General features: G+C 34.8%; 2 protein-coding genes and 1 long non-coding RNA gene across 3 annotated transcripts in view; all 3 read left to right on the top strand.

The window, feature by feature from the left end:
• Positions 1–939: 939 nt before the first annotated feature.
• Positions 940–7,662, top strand: LOC134845758 (E3 ubiquitin-protein ligase PPP1R11-like). Its single transcript, XM_063862822.1, has 2 exons — positions 940–1,277; positions 7,402–7,662. The coding sequence occupies exons 1-2, from the start codon at positions 1,043–1,045 to the stop codon at positions 7,569–7,571; spliced, it is 405 nt and encodes a 134-aa protein (XP_063718892.1). The 5' UTR covers positions 940–1,042; the 3' UTR covers positions 7,572–7,662.
• A 3,249-nt stretch (positions 7,663–10,911) lies between these two features.
• Positions 10,912–17,704, top strand: LOC134845760 (uncharacterized). The gene is made up of 2 exons (XR_010162761.1): positions 10,912–10,967; positions 17,445–17,704. It is a non-coding gene; the product is annotated as an uncharacterized LOC134845760 (long non-coding RNA).
• A 111-nt stretch (positions 17,705–17,815) lies between these two features.
• The window catches only part of LOC134845924 (hypermethylated in cancer 2 protein-like), a 49,611-nt gene continuing 45,160 nt past the window's right edge, over positions 17,816–22,266 (top strand). The window contains exon 1 of the mRNA XM_063863054.1: positions 17,816–18,431. Coding sequence (XP_063719124.1) covers positions 17,820–18,431 — 612 coding nt within the window. The 5' untranslated portion in view covers positions 17,816–17,819. The remainder of the gene's footprint in view (positions 18,432–22,266) is intronic.

The raw sequence follows: 22,266 nt of genomic DNA, 5'->3' as shown, positions 1-22,266 counted from the left end.
ACCAGAATACACCAAAATGCAGACGCAGCAATTTCGAGTTTTTAGCAGAGAACCTTCCGAATTGACGGTTTTAAGAGATTAAAAACGTTATTGGGACGATTAGTCAAACGGTGAAGGCTAGAATAATCTGGTGTTTCAATTTTTTAAATTTTCGAAGTATGGCGTCATATTTCTGAGAAACGTCAGAAACGACCATTTTGGCAGAAAACCAAAATAAAACACAACAACAACATCAGTTGCGATAGCGATAACGACCAGAATTGTGATTGGAAAACAACAACAAATTGCAGAAGTAGCAGAGACCGTTCCGAGTTGCAACTATTGTGTCGCTACAATAGTTGCAAGGCCATTGCGAACAACGGTGAAGGTTGGAAGACAGCCTTCCGAGAGGAAGATAAAGGTCTTATTACCCCGGATTCGAGAATCCGGAGGGGTCTCGGGACTGGAACTTTTATCATCTTATACAAACTTTTAGCTTCCCTATTATGTCCTGAAATGAATTTAATTAACATCTGAATTTTTTCTGCTAAGATGAGAAGCTAGGAGTTGGGGGAAAGGGTTGATCTATCTTCGATAGAGATGATGATTTTCATCTACTAAACAAAAACAATAGTAACATAATAAAAATGTAGTAGCCCTGTTTTTAGGAGTGACCTCGTGGTCTAGGGATACTAAGGCCCAGCCATGAGCTCACTCTTTCTGCATGTAATTAAGTTATTAGAGCGTTCTCATCGAAGCCGGAAACAGTAACGTTTTTCGTCGACCCGATGTTCGAAAGTCCACCGAAAGAACTGGCTTTGGCAGAGACGGTGAAGAGCATGTAGACCTGTGTTTAGACGCTAGCCAGTCGTTTTAGAACCTAGCTTTATTTTCCGTCGATATGTACTTCCGGGCGAATGTTACAGGACTCTTTATGCGCCTACTTATTGTTTCAGACTGACATGTAGCTGCTTTAGAAACACTTATAGAGAAACTCATTATTGTGTTCCATTTTGTATATAGTTTTAGCCAGAAACCGTCATTCCTCAGTGCCCTATACGAAATGACTACAACGCCTGCTCGACGAACATGCAGCTCCACGACGACAGTCAACAGTCATCCGGCCGCCTCGTCTGTGGCATCCCGGGTGCAGCTCAGCCTGCCCAGTGACTCCATGGAAGCCCTGGATGGAAAAGAGACAGAAGGGGAGAAGAGACGCGAGCACAGACAGAGAGGTGTGGCGTTTGATGACACCACGATGGGCGACAATGAGAATTTAGGCAAAAAGAGCTCCAAATGTGCGTCTTTCAACTGTTCAAATTGACTTTTAAAATACTATCATGGCGCAGTTTCACGGAATTATATCTGTTCTAAAAAATTTCCAGTTATCTGGAGATCTCGAAGCATCGCGCTGAACATAAATTTTAGAAAAATAGTTTTTTCTATTAAAAAAAAACTTAATATCAAGAAATCGGTATAAATCATCAAAATCAAACAACTGCGCGTTTTTTAAAAATTGATGAAACAGAAAATGAGATGACAGACAATCAGTTTGACTTGCACCAGTATCGCGCCAGCAATAGCGTAGCGTAACCTGTTGAAGTAATACGCAGATTGCTGAAATAAATCTATCTATCTATCTATACTATATTTGAATGCGAGTGACAGCTATTCCCATGTTTAAGCATAATAATTTTGCATGTTTAACGAAAGAATTTTTTCATGTTTAAGCTATATCATATATTGCAATGCTTAAGAAAATTTTCAATTAGTTTTCCTCAAGGTCAATAATTTTTCAGTCATTTTTTTTCGAGGCCAAATTAAGTCTGTCTGTCTGTATGCCTGCTTTTTCATTTAAATTGATTATATCTGTCAACCCGTCTCCTAATTTTTTACTTCCAATTTGGTTTCGACGATTCAGTTCAAAATATTACTTCTGTCAAACGTTTGTCTCCAGTTCTTGCTCTATCTTTATCTAATTTTCTATTTTTTTTTTGTCTTTTTGATCCTTCGTTATCGATCTTTTTCTCAATCTTTTTTTTCAATCTTTCCGTTCCTTCTTTTTCGATCCTTTTTCTCTTTTTTTTCTATCTTTTTTTTTCGTTCCTTATTTTTCAATTTTTTCTATCCTTCTTTTTGATCTTTCTTTCTGTTTTTTTTATATGTTTTCGAATCTCTTTTTTCTTTTTTCTTCAATTTCTTCAATCCTTTTTCGATTTATTTTTCAATCCTTCTTCTCGATCTTTTTTCTGTTTTTTTTTTAATATCTTTTTGTTTCTAAATTAAAACTAAAATTTTCAAAAAACTGAAAATAGTTTTTGTTTTCAAAATTTGAAATGCCTTACCCTTTAGTCGGGTGCTGTCAGGGTACTCTCATAAGTTCCGAACCTTGCCTCCAAATATGACTGCTCAAGTCCTTGTAGTTTTCGAGATATGATGTATTGTGATTTTCCAAAAAATTTTCAGAAAACTTAACGATTTTTTTTTCTTCAAAATTTGAAATTGCTAACCCTGAAGTTGAGAGTTATCAGAGTACTCTCCGGGGTTGCAAACCTTGCCTCCAGTTATGACTTCTCAAATTTTTGTAGTTTTCAATATATGACGTTTTTGTGATTTTTTTCAAAAAGTTTTCAAAAAACCTAAATTATTATTTTTTCAAGTTTGTAAATCTTTACACTGTAGTTGGGTGCTGATAGGGTACTCTCAGGAGTTGCGAGTCTTGTCTTCAATTTTGACTGCTAAAATCCCTGTTTTCGAGATTTGACGTTTTTTGCGATTTTTCAAAAAATTTCAGAAAACTTAAATTATTTTGTTTTCAAAATTTGAAATGCCTTATCCTGTAGGTGTGTGATTTCAGGGTACTCTCAGGGGTTGCGAATCTTGCCTACAAATATGACTGCTCAAGTTCTTGTAGTTTTGGAGATGCGATTTTTTTTGTGATTTTTCCGATAAATTTCAGAAAACTTACGAATTTTTTTCCTTACCATGTAATTGGGTGCTGTCAGAGTACACTAAAAGCCTGCAGATTTGGTTTCCACTATATGCGGTTTTTCCTGAGTTGTCAAAAGTTCGAAGCACCGGTGGTGCGTTACCCGCTAGTTGTTATTTAAACTGAAGACCTGATAAAATGGATATCTTTTCTTCCCTCACTTTCTTTTGTAACATTCGCCCGGAAGTACATACCGACGGAAAATAAAGCTAGATCCTAAAACGACTGGCTAGCGTCTAAACACAGCTTCACATGCTTTTTAACCGTCTCTACCAAAGCCAGTTCAATGTGTGGTCCATTAGAATTGGTTCGACAAAGTTGTTACTATCTGAGGCTATCGGCCAGATCGCGCAAATTAACTTAGTTACATGCAAAAATAGTGAGCTGAGCTCATGCAAAGTTTTTTTTATCTTTTTTCTATCACTTTTTTTCTAACTTTTTTAATCACTTTTTTAATACACTTCATATCCCTTTTTATATCTTTTTATACATTTTTTCCCTTTGTATCTCATTTTTTATCATTTTTATGTCTCTTTAATATCACATTTTAGTATCTTTTTTAATCATTTTTTGATATCACTTTTTTAATATCGTTTTTTTATCACGTCTCATATCATTTTTTTCATTTCACTCTTTGATATATTTTTTCATCATTTTTTATATCACTTATATCACGTTTCTATCACTTTTTTAAATCTATTTTAATCTAACTTTTTTATATCACTTTTTTAAAATCATTTATTTATCACTTTTTATATCAATTTTTTCATATCACTTTTTTGATATCATTTTTTTCTCAGTTTTTTCTACCACTTTTCTCTATCACTTTTTATTAACGTTTTTGTATCACTTTTTCATATCACTTTTCATCTCACTTTTTTACATCGATTTTTAGTATCACTTTTCATATAACTTTCTTATATCAAATTTTTCTTTCATTTTTTTCTATCACTTTTTTATATGTATTTTTTATCACTTTTTTAATATCACTTTTTTATATTGCGTTTTACATCAGTTTTCCGATATCACTTTTGATATCACTTTCCTTTCTTATGTCAGTTTTCCGTTTTCAATTTTTTAATGTCAGTTTTTTATATCACTTTTTAAATATCATTCATTTATCACTTTTTATATCAATTTTCTCATATCACTTTTTTTTATATCATTTTTTCTATCACTCTTTTTCTAACACTTTTCTATCACTTTTTTCTAACTTTTTTTCTATCACTTTTTCCAAAACTTTTTTCTTTCACTTTACTACACTTAATATTTTTTTATATCACTTTTTTAATATCATTTATTTATCACTTTTTATATCATTTTTTCCATATCACTTTTTTATATCTTTTTTTTTCTCTACCACTTTTTTTTATCACTCTTTTTCAATCACTTTTTTCTATCACTTTTTCTAAAACTTTTTTCTTGCACTTTTTTTAATACACTGTTTATTTTTACACATATTGTTCAGTTTTCACTGATTTCGCGCAATTACTAAACCCATATAACTCAACACCAGTTTTAAGGAATTTAAAAAAAGATTGTTATAAACACTTGACCTCTTGGAAAGAACAGTTGAGAATGTACATTGATTTAGTAGCATTTTCAATATCAAAGATTGGTTCTGCTTGAGATGTAGGCTTAGCTAAATTAGATCCAATTGATAAGAAGAATTCATTGAAAAGGTCTGATATTGAGGAAGAATCGGACACATTGCTACCATCAACAAACGGATTTTCTTCCTGTTAATTCATTTAAAGTTTTATGAACATGTCTCGAGTCTACGATACATAGTCTCTTTTTGTTGCTTTTATAATTTCTTTCTTTACTCGAATTTTCCATATCACGTTTTCGAGTTTTTTTACAATTCAATTCTCCGCAGAATGGAATTTTTAACTTTTATTTAAACCACGGAGCATTTGACTTTTTATTTGGATGTAGATTTTATTTGGATGTAGATTTTGCAGAGGGGCAAACATCTTTATAAATTCAATAAGGCCTTCAATAAAATTATTATAGGCAGTATCAATATCATTTTCGTTGGCAATATTTGAAATTTCAAGTTTTTGTTTCAGCTTGATCAGGAAGTCATCCAATTCATTTTTCCTCATCAGAAAAGACAAATGACGATTTGATTGCTTTATAAAACTTTCCCCATTGAGATTGGCTTTTAAACAGATAATTTAATGATCCGAAAAGCATTCAAAATCAAGCACTTCAAGATTAGAGCTATCTATATTTCTAACTATGATATGATGTATGCAAGGTTCAGATTTCTCACTAATTATTGTCTCACTTTTACTTGGAATATCGAAGCCATTAGATGTTACAGTAGCAATATAAGTTTGTTGTAGATTGTTGAACTTGAGAGTATGTATATTAAAATCTGCCTGGACAATCGGTACTTTACTTCGAGTAAGCTTTTCAAGTTCTTGATCCAACTCTTCAACTGTTGGATTTTATTTTAACGAAGAGGAACGTAAGCTACTATGATTATGACTTTTATTTAATCCGTTTATTTTTTACAAGGACTGAAATAGATTCAGGCAAATTGCAATTCAGTTGATCAATTAAACCTTATGCTTGACTGCTGCGCTTCGATCTTGCTCACATTTTTTAGCGGCTTAGTTTTAGTTTTAAATCACTGATTCCGTTGACCTCTGAATCTTACCTCAATAATTTTGAAACATTTTATGATGTTTTGATGCATTTTGACGTGCGTAATATCTGCCCCACTCAAGACATGCAACACTTCCGTTTTGGTTCAGTGACGGCATCTCAATAAAAAGAGAATGAACTTAAAATATTTCACGAAATGGGAGATTTATTTTGAGTATAGATGAATAGTAGGTTTACTTAATGTAAAACAATTTTAAGTTAAGATTTACCAAATTGATATAAAAGACAATAGCTTGGCCCCATTTAGAGTATTTGCAGAAAAGACATCCGATTTAGTTATACCAACAAAAGTTACCAAAAATTTATCGGAAATTGTTAAAAGAAAAGCAGACACTAAACTAAATAGTGTTGCTGAGAAAAATTTGAGAAAAAGTGTTACTCCCACTATTGCTGTCGCCACCACAGTTGAAACAATTACAGCTGACGTATCATTTGTGAGAACAGCAAAAACGCCAACGGATTGACTCGGATTTGACAGTTTTGCTAGCGTCCAAATACTATTATGAACACAAAAGAATGTATATTTCTTGGATACCCGATTTTAGTACTTGAAGTTTTTGGCTAGTTTATGTTCAAATTCACTTCAAAAGCGTTTTAAATGCGCCATTTGTTTTAATGCGAAACGTTTCGGTAAAGCCCGGCCTCCATTTTTGCCCACTGTCAAAAACGTACAAAAATCTCTTAATTACGCTTTTTGTGTGTCGCAGCATTTATTGGTTCGATTACAAGAATCGCGAGTCAAATTTTTCAAACTTTACGTTCTAACTTTAAATGAAGTGCTTTTTTAAGATTTTGGGTGATCTATCTCCTCTTTCATTGATGCTCAGAACATCTAAGGCACTAATGGTCCTTCAAGACTCACCTCTGGCTCAAAGTTCCTATGTAAATGTGTCGAGTCTGAAAAAAGTGCTTAGATAAGCCAGAGAAATTAATCTTTTTTCATTTAAAAAAGTTTACCCAGCCTGAAGAATTTTATTTCTTTGAGGCCGTCATCTATGTTTCCAAAGAAAACTACCCTAGATTAAAACTGGTTGGATGTTTTTTCGTTTATCTCAAAATTTATGCGGAATTAAGCAGATTATTTCGAGCTTGCAGTGGCGCAAAAATTATTGCTCACTCTGGCTTGCGAAAATCATTTGAGGTTCCAGTCGTTCTGCAATCGAACCGAGAGAAAAGCCGAAAAATTCTAAAAAGCTTTTGATCTTTGTCTGTTTTGGATCAATAGAAATCCATCCGCAAAAAACTGAGTCACGGGATTTTTCATATAGTCTGAATTTTTTTGTAATTCCTGCGAATCGCAGTGGAGTTTCAGTAGGGCTTAACATTCCCGTCGAAGGATAGTCGATTTGTATTATCTCTGCACATTCCAGACTGTTATGTTTAGCGAAGCTTTTTTGAAACTCAGGGTTGATTTTTATGCGTCTAGAATTTTCACGTGGTACCACTATTGCAGCCGAAACCGGTCAGGCTGTGGTAGACATGAAGCTAGAGATCAAGTTAGAACTCGTCCGCACACACGATCCATGCAATGGCATGGGATCGAATAGACAACGTTATCAAAGTGAACGCCTTACTTACCACTATGCTATCTCGATTGAAAAGGCTACAACAATCCGCTTCGCGACTGATAGGGATGTATGATTAAAACCCGTATAAAATTTGAAATCAGAGTTTTTGTTTAAAACACTGAATTTTAAAGTAAAATTAATGTCGAAAAATCTTGTGCGAAATAAGAAAAAAATTAGATTTCTGTTTAGGCTGCTGTGTGTACGACAGGCCTCGTGAATTTGGCGAAAGTTCTTCTGAGTCGAGTGATGCGGGTGATGTTGGTGAGAACTGCCACGGCGGTTGCAGGGGTCACAAGCAGAAGAACAAGAACGCAAAGAGTTTCAATCAAAAACTATTTCAAACAAACCAAAGAGGCTAAAGTTTCCTCTTCCAATTCTAAACAGGGAAACAGTGATCCTTCCTAATCTAACAGTTTTGATAATCTTTAAGGTTGAACTTTTTCATATCAATGACTGGTTTTGAAATTTGATTATATCTGGTAGTACTTCAACAGACGGCCCGGTTCGAAAACTGACTTTCTTGCTTATTTAAAGTATTTTTTTGTCTGTTTTTTTTTAGATGTGAAATGGCGGATACAGCGTTAAACTGTAGCAGTAACACTAACATAAACTCCTCAACTAGCTCTGACTTAGCGCCTTCTTTCAGCCTGGGACAGATGTTCAATCAAATGGGGGGGGGACTCTTCCGGCGTTCGAAGAAGAGGACGACCAGATCGAAATATCCCTCAGCCTCAACAAATCTGTGTTCCAGAACATGGGAAGCAGCGATCACACTAAGTTATTACTCATTAACTCCCTGCTTACAAGGACTGAAATAGATTCAGGCAAATTGCAATTCAGTTGATCAATTAAACCTTATGCTTGACTGCTGCGCTTCGATCTTGCTCACATTTTTTACCGGCTTAGTTTTGTTTCTAAATCACTGATTCCGTTGACCTCTGAACCTTACCTCAATAATTTTGAAACATTTTATGATGTTTTGATGTATTTTGACGTGCGTAATAGACATGCAACACTTCCGTTTTGGTTCAGTGACGGCATCTCAATAAAAAGAGAAAGAACTTAAAATATTTCACGAAATGGGAGATTTGATGAATAGTAGTACTCAATGTAAAACAATTTTAAGTTAAGATTTACCAAATTGATATAAAAGACAATAGCTTGGCCCCATTTAGAGTATTTGCACAAAAGACATCCGATTTAGTTATACCAACAAAAGTTACCAAAAATTTATCGGAAATTGTTAAAAGAAAAGCAGACACTAAACTAAATAGTGTTGCTGAGAAAAATTTGAGAAAAAGTGTTACTCCCACTATTGCTGTCGCCACCACAGTTGAAACAATTACAGCTGACGTATCATTTGTGAGAACAGCAAAAACGCCAACGGATTGACTCGGATTTGACAGTTTTGCTAGCGTCCAAATACTATTATGAACACAAAAGAATGTATATTTCTTGTATACCCGATTTTAGTACTTGAAGTTTTTGGCTAGTTTATGTTCAAATTCACTTCAAAAGCGTTTTAAATGCGCCATTTGTTTTAATGCGAAACGTTTCGGTAAAGCCCGGCCTCCATTTTTGCCCACTGTCAAAAACGTACAAAAATCTCTTAATTACGCTTTTTGTGTGTCGCAGCATTTATTGGTTCGATTACAAGAATCGCGAGTCAAATTTTTCAAACTTTACGTTCTAACTTTAAATGAAGTGCTTTTTTAAGATTTTGGGTGATCTATCTCCTCTTTCATTGATGCTCAGAACATCTAAGGCACTAATGGTCCTTCAAGAGTCACCTCTGGCTCAAAGTTCACATGTAAATGTGTCGAGTCTGAAAAAAGTGCTTAGATAAGCCAGAGAAATTAATTCTTTTTCATTTAAAAAAGTTTACCCAGCCTGAAGAATTTTATTTCTATGAGGCCGTCATCTATATTTCCAAAGAAAACTACCCTAGATTAAACTGGTTGGATGTTTTTTCATTTATCTCAAAATTTATGCGGAATTAAGCAGATTATTTCGAGCTTGCAGTGGCGCAAAAATTATTGCTCGCTCTGGCTTGCGAAAATCATTTATGAGGTTCCAGTCGTGCTGCAATCGAACCGAGAGAAAAGCCGAAAAATTCTAAAAAGCTTTTGATCTTTGTCTCTGTTTTGGATCAATATAAATCCATCCACAAAAAACTGCGTCACGGGATTTTTTATATAGTCTGAATTTTTTTGTAATTCCTGTGAATCGCAGTGGAGTTTCAGTAGGGCTTAACATTCCCTTTGAAGGATAGTCGATTTGTATTATCTCTGCACATTCCAGAATGTTATGTTTAGCGAAGCTTTTTGCAAGTCAAGGTTGTTTTTTATGCGTCTAGAATTTTCACGTGGTACCACTATTGCAGCCGAAACCGGTCAGGCTGTGGTAGACATGAAGCTAGAGGTCAAGTTAGAACTCGTCCGCACACACGATCCTTGCTATGGCATGGGATCGAATACACAACGGCATCAAAGTGAACGCCTTACTTACCACTATGCTATCTCGATTGAAAAGGCTACAACAATCCCCTTCGCGACTGATAGGGATGTATCGTTAAAAGCTGTATAAGATTTGAAATCAGATTTTCTGTTTAAAACACTGAATTTTAAAGTAAAATTAATGTCGAAAAATCTTGTGCGAAATAAGAAAAAATTAGATTTCTGTTTAGATTGCTGTGTGTACGACAGGCCTCATGAATTTGGCGAGAGTTCTTCTGAGTCGAGTGATGCGGGTGATGTTGGTGAGAACTGCCACGGCGGTTGCAGGGGTCACAAGCAGAAGAACAAGAACGCAAAGAATTTTAATAAAAACTATTTCAAACAAACCAAAGACGCTCAAGTTTCGTCTTCCAATTGTAAACAGGGAAACAGTGATCCTTCCTAATCTAACAGTTTTGATAATCTTTGAGGTTGAAATTTTTTTATATCAATGACTGGTTTTGAAATTTAATTTTAACTAGTAGTACTTCAACAGACGGCCCGGTTCAAAACCTGACTTTCTTGCTTATTTTAAATATTTTTTTTGTCTTTTTTTTAGATGTGAAATGGCGGATACAGCGTTAAACTGTAGCAGTAACACTAACATAAACTCCTCAACTAGCTCTGACTTAGCGCCTTCTTTCATCCTGGGACAGATGCTCAATCAAATGGGGGGGGACTCTTCCGGCGTTCGAAGAAGAGGACGAACAGATCGAAATATCCCTCAGCCTTAACAAATCTGTGTTCCAGAACATGGGAAGCAGCGATCACACTAAGTTCTTACTCATTAACTCCCTCCTCACTCAGTGCCTGGGCACGTTAAACATTAAATCTCTGAAAGGACAAACGGGGTCTAAAAACAACTCATCAAATTCCTCTTTCTGCTCGGGTGATGGAGGAGGAATGGGCCTGACTAATTTGAAGCAGGAGACGCTTGTTGCAAATAATCCAAATCAAAGTAACCACTCAGGAGGAGGAGCTTCGGGTGGCGATAAGGCGACGGATAACTCACAGATGCAATTTCCATTTAATGCCAGTCAGCACAATATTGGGGGGGGGGGCACGTGATAACCACAGAGAGTCCGCCGCCGTTTTCTACCAGAATCAAAACACCACTTCACACCTGACGAGTGTGGGCGGCGGAAGTGGAGGACGAATGTCGGCGTTTGGGGAAAAAAACCCTGTTTGTTTTTCTAAGATAATAGTGTGATGACGCCACGATGGGCGACAATGAGAATTTAGGCAAAAAGAGCTCCAAATGTGCGTCTTTCAACTGTTCAAAATTGACTTTTAAAATACTATCATGGCGCAGTTTCACGGAGTTATATCTGTTCTAAGAAATTTCCAGTTAACTGGAGATCTCGAAGCATCGCGCTGAACATAAATTCTAGAAAAATAGTTTTTTCTATTAAAAAAAACTTAATATCAAGAAATCGGTATAAATCATCAAAATCAAACAACTGCGCGTTTTTTAAAAATTGATGAAACAGAAAATGAGATGACAGACAATCAGTTTGACTTGCACCAGTATCGCGCCAGCAATAGCGTTGCGTAACCTGTTGAAGTAATACGCAGATTGCTGAAATAAATCTATCTATCTATCTATCTATACTATATTTGAATGCGAGTGACAGCTATCTCCCATGTTTAAGCATAATAATTTTGCATGTTTAACGAAAGAATTTTTTCATGTTTAAGCTATATCATATATTGCAATGCTTAAGAAAATTTTCAATTAGTTTTCCTCAAGGTCAATAATTTTTCAGTCATTTTTTTCGAGGCAAAATTAAGTCTGTCTGTCTGTATGCCTGCTTTTTCATTTAATTTGATTGTCTGTCAACCCGTCTCCTAATTTTTTACTTCCAATTTGGTTTCGACGATTCAGTTCAAAATATTACTTCTGTCAAACGTTTGTCTCCAGTTCTTTCTCTATCTTTATCTGCGTTTCTATTTTTTTTTGTCTTTTTGATCCTTCGTTATCGATCTTTTTCTCAATCTTTTTTTTTTCAATCTTTCCGTTCCTTCTTTTTCGATCCTTTTTCTCTTTTTTTCTATCTTTTTTTTCGTTCCTTATTTTTCAATTTTTTTCTATGCTTCTTTTTGATCTTTCTTTCTTTTTTTTATACATGTTTTCGAATCTCTTTTTTCTTAAATTTCTTCAATCCTTTTTTCGATTTCTTTTTCAATCCTTCTTGATCTTTTTTCTGTTTTTTTTTTTAATATCTTTTTGTTTCTAAATTAGAACTAAAATTTTCAAAAAACTGGAAATAGTTTTTGATTTCAAAATTTGAAATGCCTTACCCTTTAGTCGGGTGCTGTCAGGGTACTCTCATAAGTTCCGAACCTTGCCTCCAAATATGACTGCTCAAGTCCTTGTAGTTTTCGAGATATGATGTATTGTGATTTTCCAAAAAAATTTCAAAAAACTTTACGAATTTTTTTTCTTCAAAATTTGAATTTCCAAACCCTGTAGTTGAGAGTTATCAGAGTACTCTCAGGGGTTGCAAACCTTGCCTCCAGTTATGACTTCTCAAATTTTTGTAGTTTTCGAGATATGATGTTTTTGTGATTTTGTTTCAAAAAGTTTTCAAAAAACCTAAATTATTATAGTTTGTAAATCTTTACCTTGTAGTTGGGTGCTGATAGGGTACTCTCAGGAGTTGCGAGTCTTGTCTTCAATTTTGACTGCTCAAATCCCTGTTTTCGAGATATGAGGTTTTTTGCGATTTTTCAAAAAAAACTCAGAAAACTTAAATTATTTTGTTTTCAAAATTTGAAATGCCTTATCCTGTAGGTGTGTAATTTCAGGGTACTCTAAGGGGTTGCGAATCTTGCCTACAAATATGACTGCTCAAGTTCTTGTAGTTTTGGAGATGCGATTTTTTTGTGATTTTTCCGATAAGTTTCAGAAAACCTAACGAATTTTTTTCCTTACCATGTAATTGGGTGCAGTCAGAGTACACTAAAAGCCTGCAGATTTGGTTTCCACTATATGCGGTTTTTCCTGAGTTGTCAAAAGTTCGAAGCACCGGTGGTGCGTTACTCGCTAGTTGTTATTTAAAGTGAAGACCTGATAAAATGGATATCTTTTCTTCCCTCACTTTCTTTTGTAACATTCGCCCGGAAGTACATACCGACGGAAAATAAAGCTAGATCCTAAAACGACTGGCTAGCGTCTAAACACAGCTTCACATGCTTTTTAACCGTCTCTACCAAAGCCAGTTCAATGTGTGGTCCATTAACATCGGTTCGACAAAGTCGTTACTATCTGAGGCTACTTAGTTACATGCAAAAATAGTGAACTGAGCTCATGCAAAGATTTTTATAACTTTTTTCTATCACTTTTTTCTAACTTTTTTAATCACTTTTTTTACTACACTTCATATCATTTTATATCTTTTTTATACATTTTTTTCGCTTTGTATCTCATTTTTTATCATTTTATTTCACTTCAATATCACATTTTAGTATCTTTTTTTAATCATTTTTTGATATCACTTTTTAATATCGTTTTTTTTTATCACGTCTGATATCCTTTTTTTCATATCACTTTTTGATATATTTTTTCATCATTTTTTATATCACTTTTTAAATCACTTTTATATCACTTTTTTAAATCTATTTTATTATAACTTTTTTATATCACTTTTTTAAAATCATTTATTTATCACTTTTTATATCAATTTTTTCATATCACTTTTTTTCTCAGTTTTTTCCACCACTTTTCTCGATCACTTTTTATTATTGTTTTTGTATCACTTTTTCATATCACTTTTCATCTCACTTTTTCACATCAATTTTTAGTATCAATCACTCTTCATATCACTTTCTTATATCAAATTTTTCTTTCACTTTTTTCTATCACTTTTTTATATGTATTTTTTATCACTTTCTCAATATCACTTTTTTGTATTGCGTTTTACATCAGCTTTCCTTTATCACTTTTGATATCACTTTCTCATGTCAATTTTCCGTTTTCAAATTTTTAATGTCAGTTTTTTATATCACTTTTTTCTACCACTTTATTCTATCACTCTTTTTCTATCACCTTTTTCTAACACTTCTCTATCTTTTTTTTCTAACATTTTTTTCTATAACTTTTTCCAAAACTTTTTTCTTTCACTTTACTACACTTTATATTTTCTTATATCACTTTTTTAATATCATTTATATATCTTTTTTTTCTATCACTCTTTTTCTATCACTTTTTTCGAACACTTTTTTCACTTTTTCTAAAACTTTTTTCTTTCACTTTTTTTTACTACACTTTATGTTTATTTTTACACATATTGTTCAGTTTTCACTGATTTCGCGCAATTACTAAACCCATATAACTCAACACCAGTTTTAAGGAAATTAAAAAAAGATTGTTATAAACACTTGACCTATTGGAAAGAACAGTTGAGAATGTACATTGATTTAGTAGCATTTTCAATATCAGATTGCTTCTGCTTGAGATGTAGGCTTAGCTAAATTAGATCCAATTGATAAGAAGAATTCATTGAAAAGGTCTGATATTGAGGAAGAATCGGACACATTGCTACCATCAACATACGGATTTTCTTCCTGTTATTTCATTTAAAGTTTTATGAACATGTCTCGAGTCTCCGATACATAGTCTCTTTTTGTTGCTTTAATAATTTCTTCGGTCGTTCTCTATTAAAGTTTTCTTTCTTTAATCGAATTTTCCGTATCACGTTTTCGAGTTTTTTTTACAATTCATTTCTCCGCAGAATAGAATTTTTAACTTTTATTTAAACCATGGAGCATTTGACTTTTTATTTGGATGTAGATTTTGCAGAGGGGCAAACATCTTTATAAATTCAATAAGGCCTTAAAAAAATTTTAGAGGCAGTATCAATATCATTTTCGTTGGCAATATTTGAAATTTCAAATTTTCGTTTCAGCTTAATCAGGAAGTCATCCAATTCATTTTTCTTCATCAGAAAAGACAAATGACGATTTGATTGCTTTATAAAACTTTCCCCATTGAGATTGGCTTTTAAACAGATAATTTAATGATCCGAAAAGCATTGAAAATCAAGCACTTCAAGATTAGGGCTATCTATTTTTCTAACTATGATATGATGTATGCAAGGTTCAGATGACTCACTAATTATTGTCTCACTTTTACTTGGAATATCGAAGCCATTAGATGTTACAGTAGCAATATAAGTTTGTTGTAGATTGTTGAACTTGAGAGTATTTATATTAAAATCTGCCTGGACAATCGGTACTTTACTTCGAATAAGCTTTTCAAGTTCTTGATCCAGCTCTTCAACTGTTGGATTTTATTTTAACGAGGAGGAACGTAAGCTACTACGATTATGACTTTTATTTAATCCGTTTATTTTTTACAAGAACTGAAATAGATTCAGGCAAATTGCAATTCAGTTGATCAATTAAACCTTATGCTTGACTGCTGCGCTTCGATCTTGCTCACATTTTTTACCGGCTTAGTTTTGTTTTTAAATCACTGATTCCAGGGTTGGCATGTTATTTAACATTGTTATTTAACATTGAATTTAACTTAGTGTTATTTATAATTTCTAACAGTGATGTTAGCTATTTCTTAGAAATATTAGTAATTCTTAGAAAAACACAACGCAACTATACTGCATGCTTGTTCCGAAACGATTGTAGCGAATCCCGAACGGATGAAAAAAAAATTTTCAAACCAATTGCAGTTTCACTTGACAAACTACAGAGCGAAAAATCTCACCTGACGTATGGGAAGCTTCGTGCTCAACTCGCGTTGAGAATGCCGGAGAGTTGGCGTTTCTGTTCAAGAAACTCAACTCTTGTTGATATGTTAATTTAATTAGCAATTTAACAAAAATAACATGTTTTTTCGATAAATAACAGTTAGTTTGTTATTTTTGTTTTTAACTTACATTTTGCCAACCCTGACTGATTCCGTTGACCTCTGAACCATACCTCAATAATTTTAAAACATTTTATGATGTTTTGATGTATTTTGACGTGCGTAATATCTGCCCCACTCAAGACATGCAACACTTCCATTTTGGTTCAGTGACGGCATCTCAATAAAAAGAGAAAGAACATAAAATATTTCACGAAATGGGAGATTTATTTTGAGTATAGATGAATATTAGGTTTACTTAATGTAAAACAATTTTAAGTTAAGATTTACCAAATTGATATAAAAGACAATAGCTTGGCCCCATTTAGAGTATTTGCACAAAAGACATCCGATTTAGTTATACCAACAAAAGTTACCAAAAACGACCACTTCATCGGAAAGGGTTGCGACAAATTCATCGGAAATTGTTAAAAGAAAAGCAGACACTAAATTAAATAGTGTTACTGAGAAAATTTTGAGGAAAAGTGTTACTCCCACTGTTGCTGTCGCCACCACGGTTGAAACAATTACAGCTGACGTATCATTTGTGAGAACAGCAAAAACGCCAACGGATTGACTCGGATTTGACAGTTTTGCTAGCGTCCAAATACTATTATGAACACAAAAGAATGTATATTTCTTGTATACCCGATTTTAGTACTTGAAGTTTTTGGCTAGTTCATTTTCAAATTCACTTCAAAAGCGTTTTAAATGCGCCATTTGTTTTAATGCGAGACTTTTCGGTAAAGCCCGGCCTCCATTTACGCCCACTGTCAAAAACGTACAAAAATCTCTCAATTACGCTTTTTGTGTGTCGCAGCATTTATTGGTTCGATTACAAGAATCGCGAGTCAAATTTTTCAAACTTTACGTTCTAACTTTAAACGAAGTGCTTTTATAAGATTTTGGGTGATCTATCTCCTCTTTCATTGATGCTCAGAACATCTAAGGCACTAATGGTCCTTCAAGAGTCACCTCTGGCTCAAAGTTCACATGTAAATGTGTCGAGTCTGAAAAAAGTGCTTAGATAAGCCAGAGAAATTAATCTTTTTTCATTTAAAAAAGTTTACCCAGCCTGAAGAATTTTATTTCTATGAGGCCGTCATCTATGTTTCCAAAGAAAACTACCCTAGATTAAAACTGGTTGGATGTTTTTTCATTTATCTCAAAATTTATGCGGAATTAAGCAGATTATTTCGAGCTTGCAGTGGCGCAAAAATTATTGCTCACTCTGGCTTGCGAAAATCATTTATGAGGTTCCAGTCGTTCTGCAATCGAACCGAGAGAAAAGCCGAAAAATTCTAAAAAGCTTTTGATCTTTGTCTCTGTTTTGGATCACTATAAATCCATCCACAAAAAACTGCTTCAAGGGATTTTTTATATAGTCTGAATTTTTTTGTAATTCCTGCGAATCGCAGTGGAGTTTCAGTAGGGCTTAACATTCCCGTCGAAGGATAGTCGATTTGTATTTTCTCTGCACATTCCAGACTGTTATGTTTAGCGAAGCTTTTTTGCAACTCAGGGTTTTTTTTTATGCGTCTAGAATTTTCACGTGGTACCACTATTGCAGCCGAAACCGGTCAGGCTGTGGTAGACATGAAGCTAGAGGTCAAGTTAGAACTCGTCCGCACACACGATCCTTGCTATGGCATGGGATCGAATAGACAACGTTATCAAAGTGAACGCCTTACTTACCACTATGCTATCTCGATTGAAAAGGCTACAACAATCCTCTTCGCGACTGATAGGGATGTATGATTAAAACCCGTATAAAATTTGAAATCAGATTTTTTGTTTAAAACACTGAATTTTAAAGTAAAATTAATGTCGAAAAATCTTGTGCGAAATAAGAAAAAAATTAGATTTCTGTTAAGGCTGCTGTGTGTACGACAGGCCTCGTGAATTTGGCGAGAGTTCTTCTGAGTCGAGTGATGCGGGTGATGTTGGTGAGAACTGCCACGGCGGTTGCAGGGGTCACAAGCAGAAGAACAAGAACGCAAAGAATTTCAAAAAAAACTATTTCAAACAAACCGAAGACGCTCAAGTTTCCTCTTCCAATTCTAAACAGGGAAACAGTGATCCTTCCTAATCTAACAGTTTTGATAATCTTTGAGGTTGAACTTTTTTATATCAATGACTGGTTTTGAAATTTAATCATATCTGGCAGTACTTCAACAGACGGCCCGGTTCGAAACCTGACTTTCTTGCTTATTTTAAATATTTTTTTGTCTGTTTTTTTTAGATGTGAAATGGCGGATACAGCGTTAAACTGTAGCAGTAACACTAACATAAACTCCTCAACTAGCTCTGACTTAGCGCCTTCTTTCAGCCTGGGACAGATGTTCAATCAAATGGGGGGGACTCTTCCGGCGTTCGAAGAAGAGGACGACCAGATCGAAATATCCCTCAGCCTCAACAAATCTGTGTTCCAGAACATGGGAAGCAGCGATCACACTAAGTTATTACTCATTAACTCCCTCCTTACTCAGTGCCTGGGCACGTTAAACATTAAATCTCTGAAAGGACAAACGGGGTCTAAAAACAACTCATCAAATTCCTCTTTCTGCTCGGGTGATGGAGGAGGAATGGGCATGACTAATTTGAAGCAGGAGACGCTTGTTGCAAATAATCCAAATCAAAGTAACCACTCAGGAGGAGGAGCTTCGGGTGGCGATAAGACGACGAATAACTCACAGATGCAATTTCCATTTAATGCCAGTCAGCACAATATTGGGGGGGCACGTGATAACCACAGAGAGTCCGCCGCCGTTTTCTACCAGAATCAAAACACCACTTCACACCTGACTAGTGTGGGCGGCGGAAGTGGAGGACGAATGTCGGCGTTTGGTGAAAGAAACCCTGTTAGTTTTTCTAAGATAGTAATTTTTTGAGCGATTGATTAGTACAGATCTTGCTGAAGACCCTTATATAGGCTGTATTGATTATTTTTGTCCGAAATTTTACTTTCAGTGGTTTGATGAGTTTTTCAAGTTCAATTCAAATTCTTTTCTTAAAAGGAAGGTAGAAAACGCTCTCCAATTAAGGAAGTGGAAACGCGGCCAAACATGCGAGCGGCTCCTAGTTTCAGTAGTGGATTTTAATTGTTATAGTTCCCAGCGGAATACAAAATTTACCGTTTAGTTAGGATTTTTCAAAATGGTTAGTTTTATTTAGAGTAATGATTGTAGTGAGTACTGTTGTATTGGTCTAAGTGATTTTTATTTGGTTTTTTAGGAGCAAGTCTAAGTTTTTTCACGCTCAATTTTCGTAAAAGTGTAAAGGTAACGAAAGTAGTATAGTAAAAGTGGCTAGGAAAAGTCCACGTAAAAGTGTAAAGGTAACGAAGTAGTATAGTAAAAGTGGCTAGGAAAATGACCACTTTTAATCCCCCTTTTTTTTCGGTGTGCCGTTGCAATGACCACTTTTAACCCCCAAAGGGGTTAAAACTCCTACTTATTCGGGCACACATGTTTTAAGGCGGGTTAAAATTAGTCATCTTCAAGCCACTTTATGGAAATGGGAATGTAATTAAGTTTTGTTTTGTGCATGTTTTCCCTTGACTTTGATAGTTCAAATTTTACTGCGCGCGTTATATTGTGGATTAATAGGTATAAAACGTATAAACTTACCCGAAATTTGATGATGCGGAATGATGCATAATCATAATAAATAAAGGGGATGATAATGAAAGGGACTAAAAAACTAAAGTGTGGTAAAAAAAAACTCTTCTTTATAAGAACAGGTGGGAATAGAGTCAAACTGCTGGTCTGTCCATTAGCCCCGGCAGATCAGAAGCCCTGGTCTCAATCCAGAAACAGAGGGCGACTACGTCTCTAAGTGGCTCAGCGGGTAGTTCCCACTCAGGCGACCCAGGGACAATAGTCCGGGGAAGAGGTTTCCCCTTGGCCCACTGACGCGGCTTGATCCAGAGCTCCTTCACCACCTGAACGTCGGGATAAGGCCCAGCCTGAAACCGGACATGTACCTCGTCAATGGGGATATTGAGGAGTACTAAACCGCCAAACTGGATAAAAAATTTTCCGTGTAGGATGGCATCAAAAAATTTAAATCGCATGAAATTGTTCGTCATTTAAAAGCTTTTGGAAGAACTTGTTTTGGAAGCTGATACTTTTAAAACGTTCCCTAAATTTTTCCTGAGTTTAAAATGCGCTTATTTGGAAAACACTGACAGATGAAATTTTTCTTTTTGCTGCGTGTTATTTTCAACCAGTCTAGAAATTTTTAGTTTGATTTGGAACTTTGGAAACAAAAACTTGTAAAATTGATTGGTTTGTCGAATGCTACTTCTGAAAACCTATTTAACTTCTTGTTCGACTTTGACACTAAGCTGATTGAACAAAAGAGCAGATTTAAAAATAATTGAAAGTTTGGTAGCTAACAGGTTACTTTTACTTCCACTGTTTTGAAATTCAGCAGGTTCAAATAGTGTTGGAAAGAAAAGAAAAAATGAAATTGGAAAAACGTAGTTACCTCAACTGACTTGGAAATCATTCATGCGATTTTTTTGACTGTGGAAAAAACCTATCCGGAGAATTCTGACCGTCGAAATTATTTTCTGACTGCATGTTCTGTTTTTCTTTTCTATGAATTATGACGTAGCCATTAAACTTAGAGCATATGGAGGTCTTATTGGCATAGACGACTCTTCCTTTGACAAATATTCAAAAGATTCAAAAATATTACGTCTGCATGCAATTTTACATGATGCTGCAGGTTTTGTTGACGAAGTTTACAACACAGGTCCCACTTACTGCTATATGCTACCCTGGAAGTGTAACAGCAGACTGATTGGTCGTTTGAGCGGTATTACTTTGTTTATTCAGCAAACTAACCAGACCAGAACTCCAATCAATTATTAGAATGTTGAGTGAACGATCAGTCGTGATAGATTTGGAAAGATTTCGCTATAAAAAAGTTCCTTTATATTTAAAGAATAAGTCATTACGACTTCTGATTATAGCGACTCTCTTATTTTTCTACCTCCAGTCCTTTTCAACTCACTACCTAAAGCTGAACAAAAAGCGTACAACTTGTTAACAAATTACTTGCACGGAATTCACTGGGAAAGCGGAGATTATTTATATTTAAACCTCAATCAGATTATTCAAAGTTTTGTTCTAAGAAATCCTAACGCTGTATTTTACGCCAGAGTGAAAGAGAAGGCTGAACTTCTTGCAAAGTACTTGGATCCAGAAGTTGTGAATCTTGATGACTTGGGTTGCCCGAGAATTGAAAACTTACATATCAAGAATTATCCATCTTGCAATAGACATTTACATCATTACAACTCCAGAAATCTTTATGCCCTGAAAAAAAAACAAGGTCTTTTTTGATTAGCTGAAAAGTTAGCTACAACGAAAGACTAGCAAAAGCGGAGACGTACCTATCTCCAAATTTAGTATTATTGGCTTGGATGACACCAGAGTGATATCAAATTAACTGTGACCAGAACAGAACAAATATTTGCCGAGGTCAAGTTGTGCTGCGGAAATACAAATTACTCTATCAGGAGACGAATTGACTATTTTAAGAAATTTTTTTTCAGTGATTGACCAATTCATCTATTTTCAACGATACAAGGATTGTCAAAATGTTAGCCAACAAACGAGGAGTATGTCTTCCCAGGCTAGTGTTAGTGCCCAAACGTCAACTCGGAATTCAAATGGATCTTCACAGCAGTGACCTACCTGAGGAAGTTCAGAAATTAGTAAAAGAGAACTCTGTAAAGAAAGTTGTATTTCATGCAAAAACTGAATATGTGCCAGCCATTTATGTTGTGGAAATGCATGGCAATGACAATGACATAACTATTGACTTTACAATTTGTACTCGATACAAGATTTTTTTTATTGTTCAGAAGTATAGATAATACATATTTTATGACAAAAACACATTTCTTGCTCATCAAGAAACGAGTGTTATAGATAGAGAGTCAGAGGGAACCAGATAGAGAAAATAAATTGAACGGCTGAATGTCTGAATTAGCTATTGATGGGCCTGATACGACTATAGTTACCGATTTGAATTATGATCAAACAAACACTGATGAAAAAAAATCTTTTACTTACTTTGTATCTATAATTTTCCTTGGACGAAAATAAGCTGTGAAGAAACGTCAGTTTGGTTTTCAATTTTGTCTGGTTTAGTTGGGTACGTGCTACCAAACCCAAGCATATGAATAAAATTATTGATACGCCGACAAGACTGTTTATGGCAGTTGTAGCACCGTCGGGATCCGGAAAAACAGAGTTGATTTTCAAGCTATTGACAGGAAGAACTTTTTATCCCAAATTTGAGAGATTATTTTTTTTAGTTATGGACGAGTTAAACGCTCGCAGAATTCAAAAAGAATTTGTAAAGTTTGATGGATTCGATCGTTTGAGAAACATTGAAAACATTCTGTTAGTGTTTGATGACTCATGCGAAGAAATATAAAATGATAAAGATTTCGTTAAATTAGCAACAGCAGGAAGAACTTGGGCTTAGGTGTCATTTATGTTAAACATAAGTTATTCCAACAAAGCCGATGGTGACGAACTATTGATTTGAACACATCTCACGTAATTTTATTCAAATTCCCTCGTGATATTCAGCAACTTGATCTTGATCACCTCGGAAGGCAACTCAATGCACCTAAATTTTTACGAAAGTCGTATAAACTGGCTACAAAGGACA

Source organism: Symsagittifera roscoffensis, chromosome 5 (assembly GCF_963678635.1).
Source record: "Symsagittifera roscoffensis chromosome 5, txSymRosc1.1, whole genome shotgun sequence".
Lineage (NCBI taxonomy): Eukaryota > Metazoa > Xenacoelomorpha > Acoela > Convolutidae > Symsagittifera > Symsagittifera roscoffensis.
Note: the sequence above shows the minus strand (reverse complement) of the source record. Positions and strands in the feature narration are given on the sequence as shown.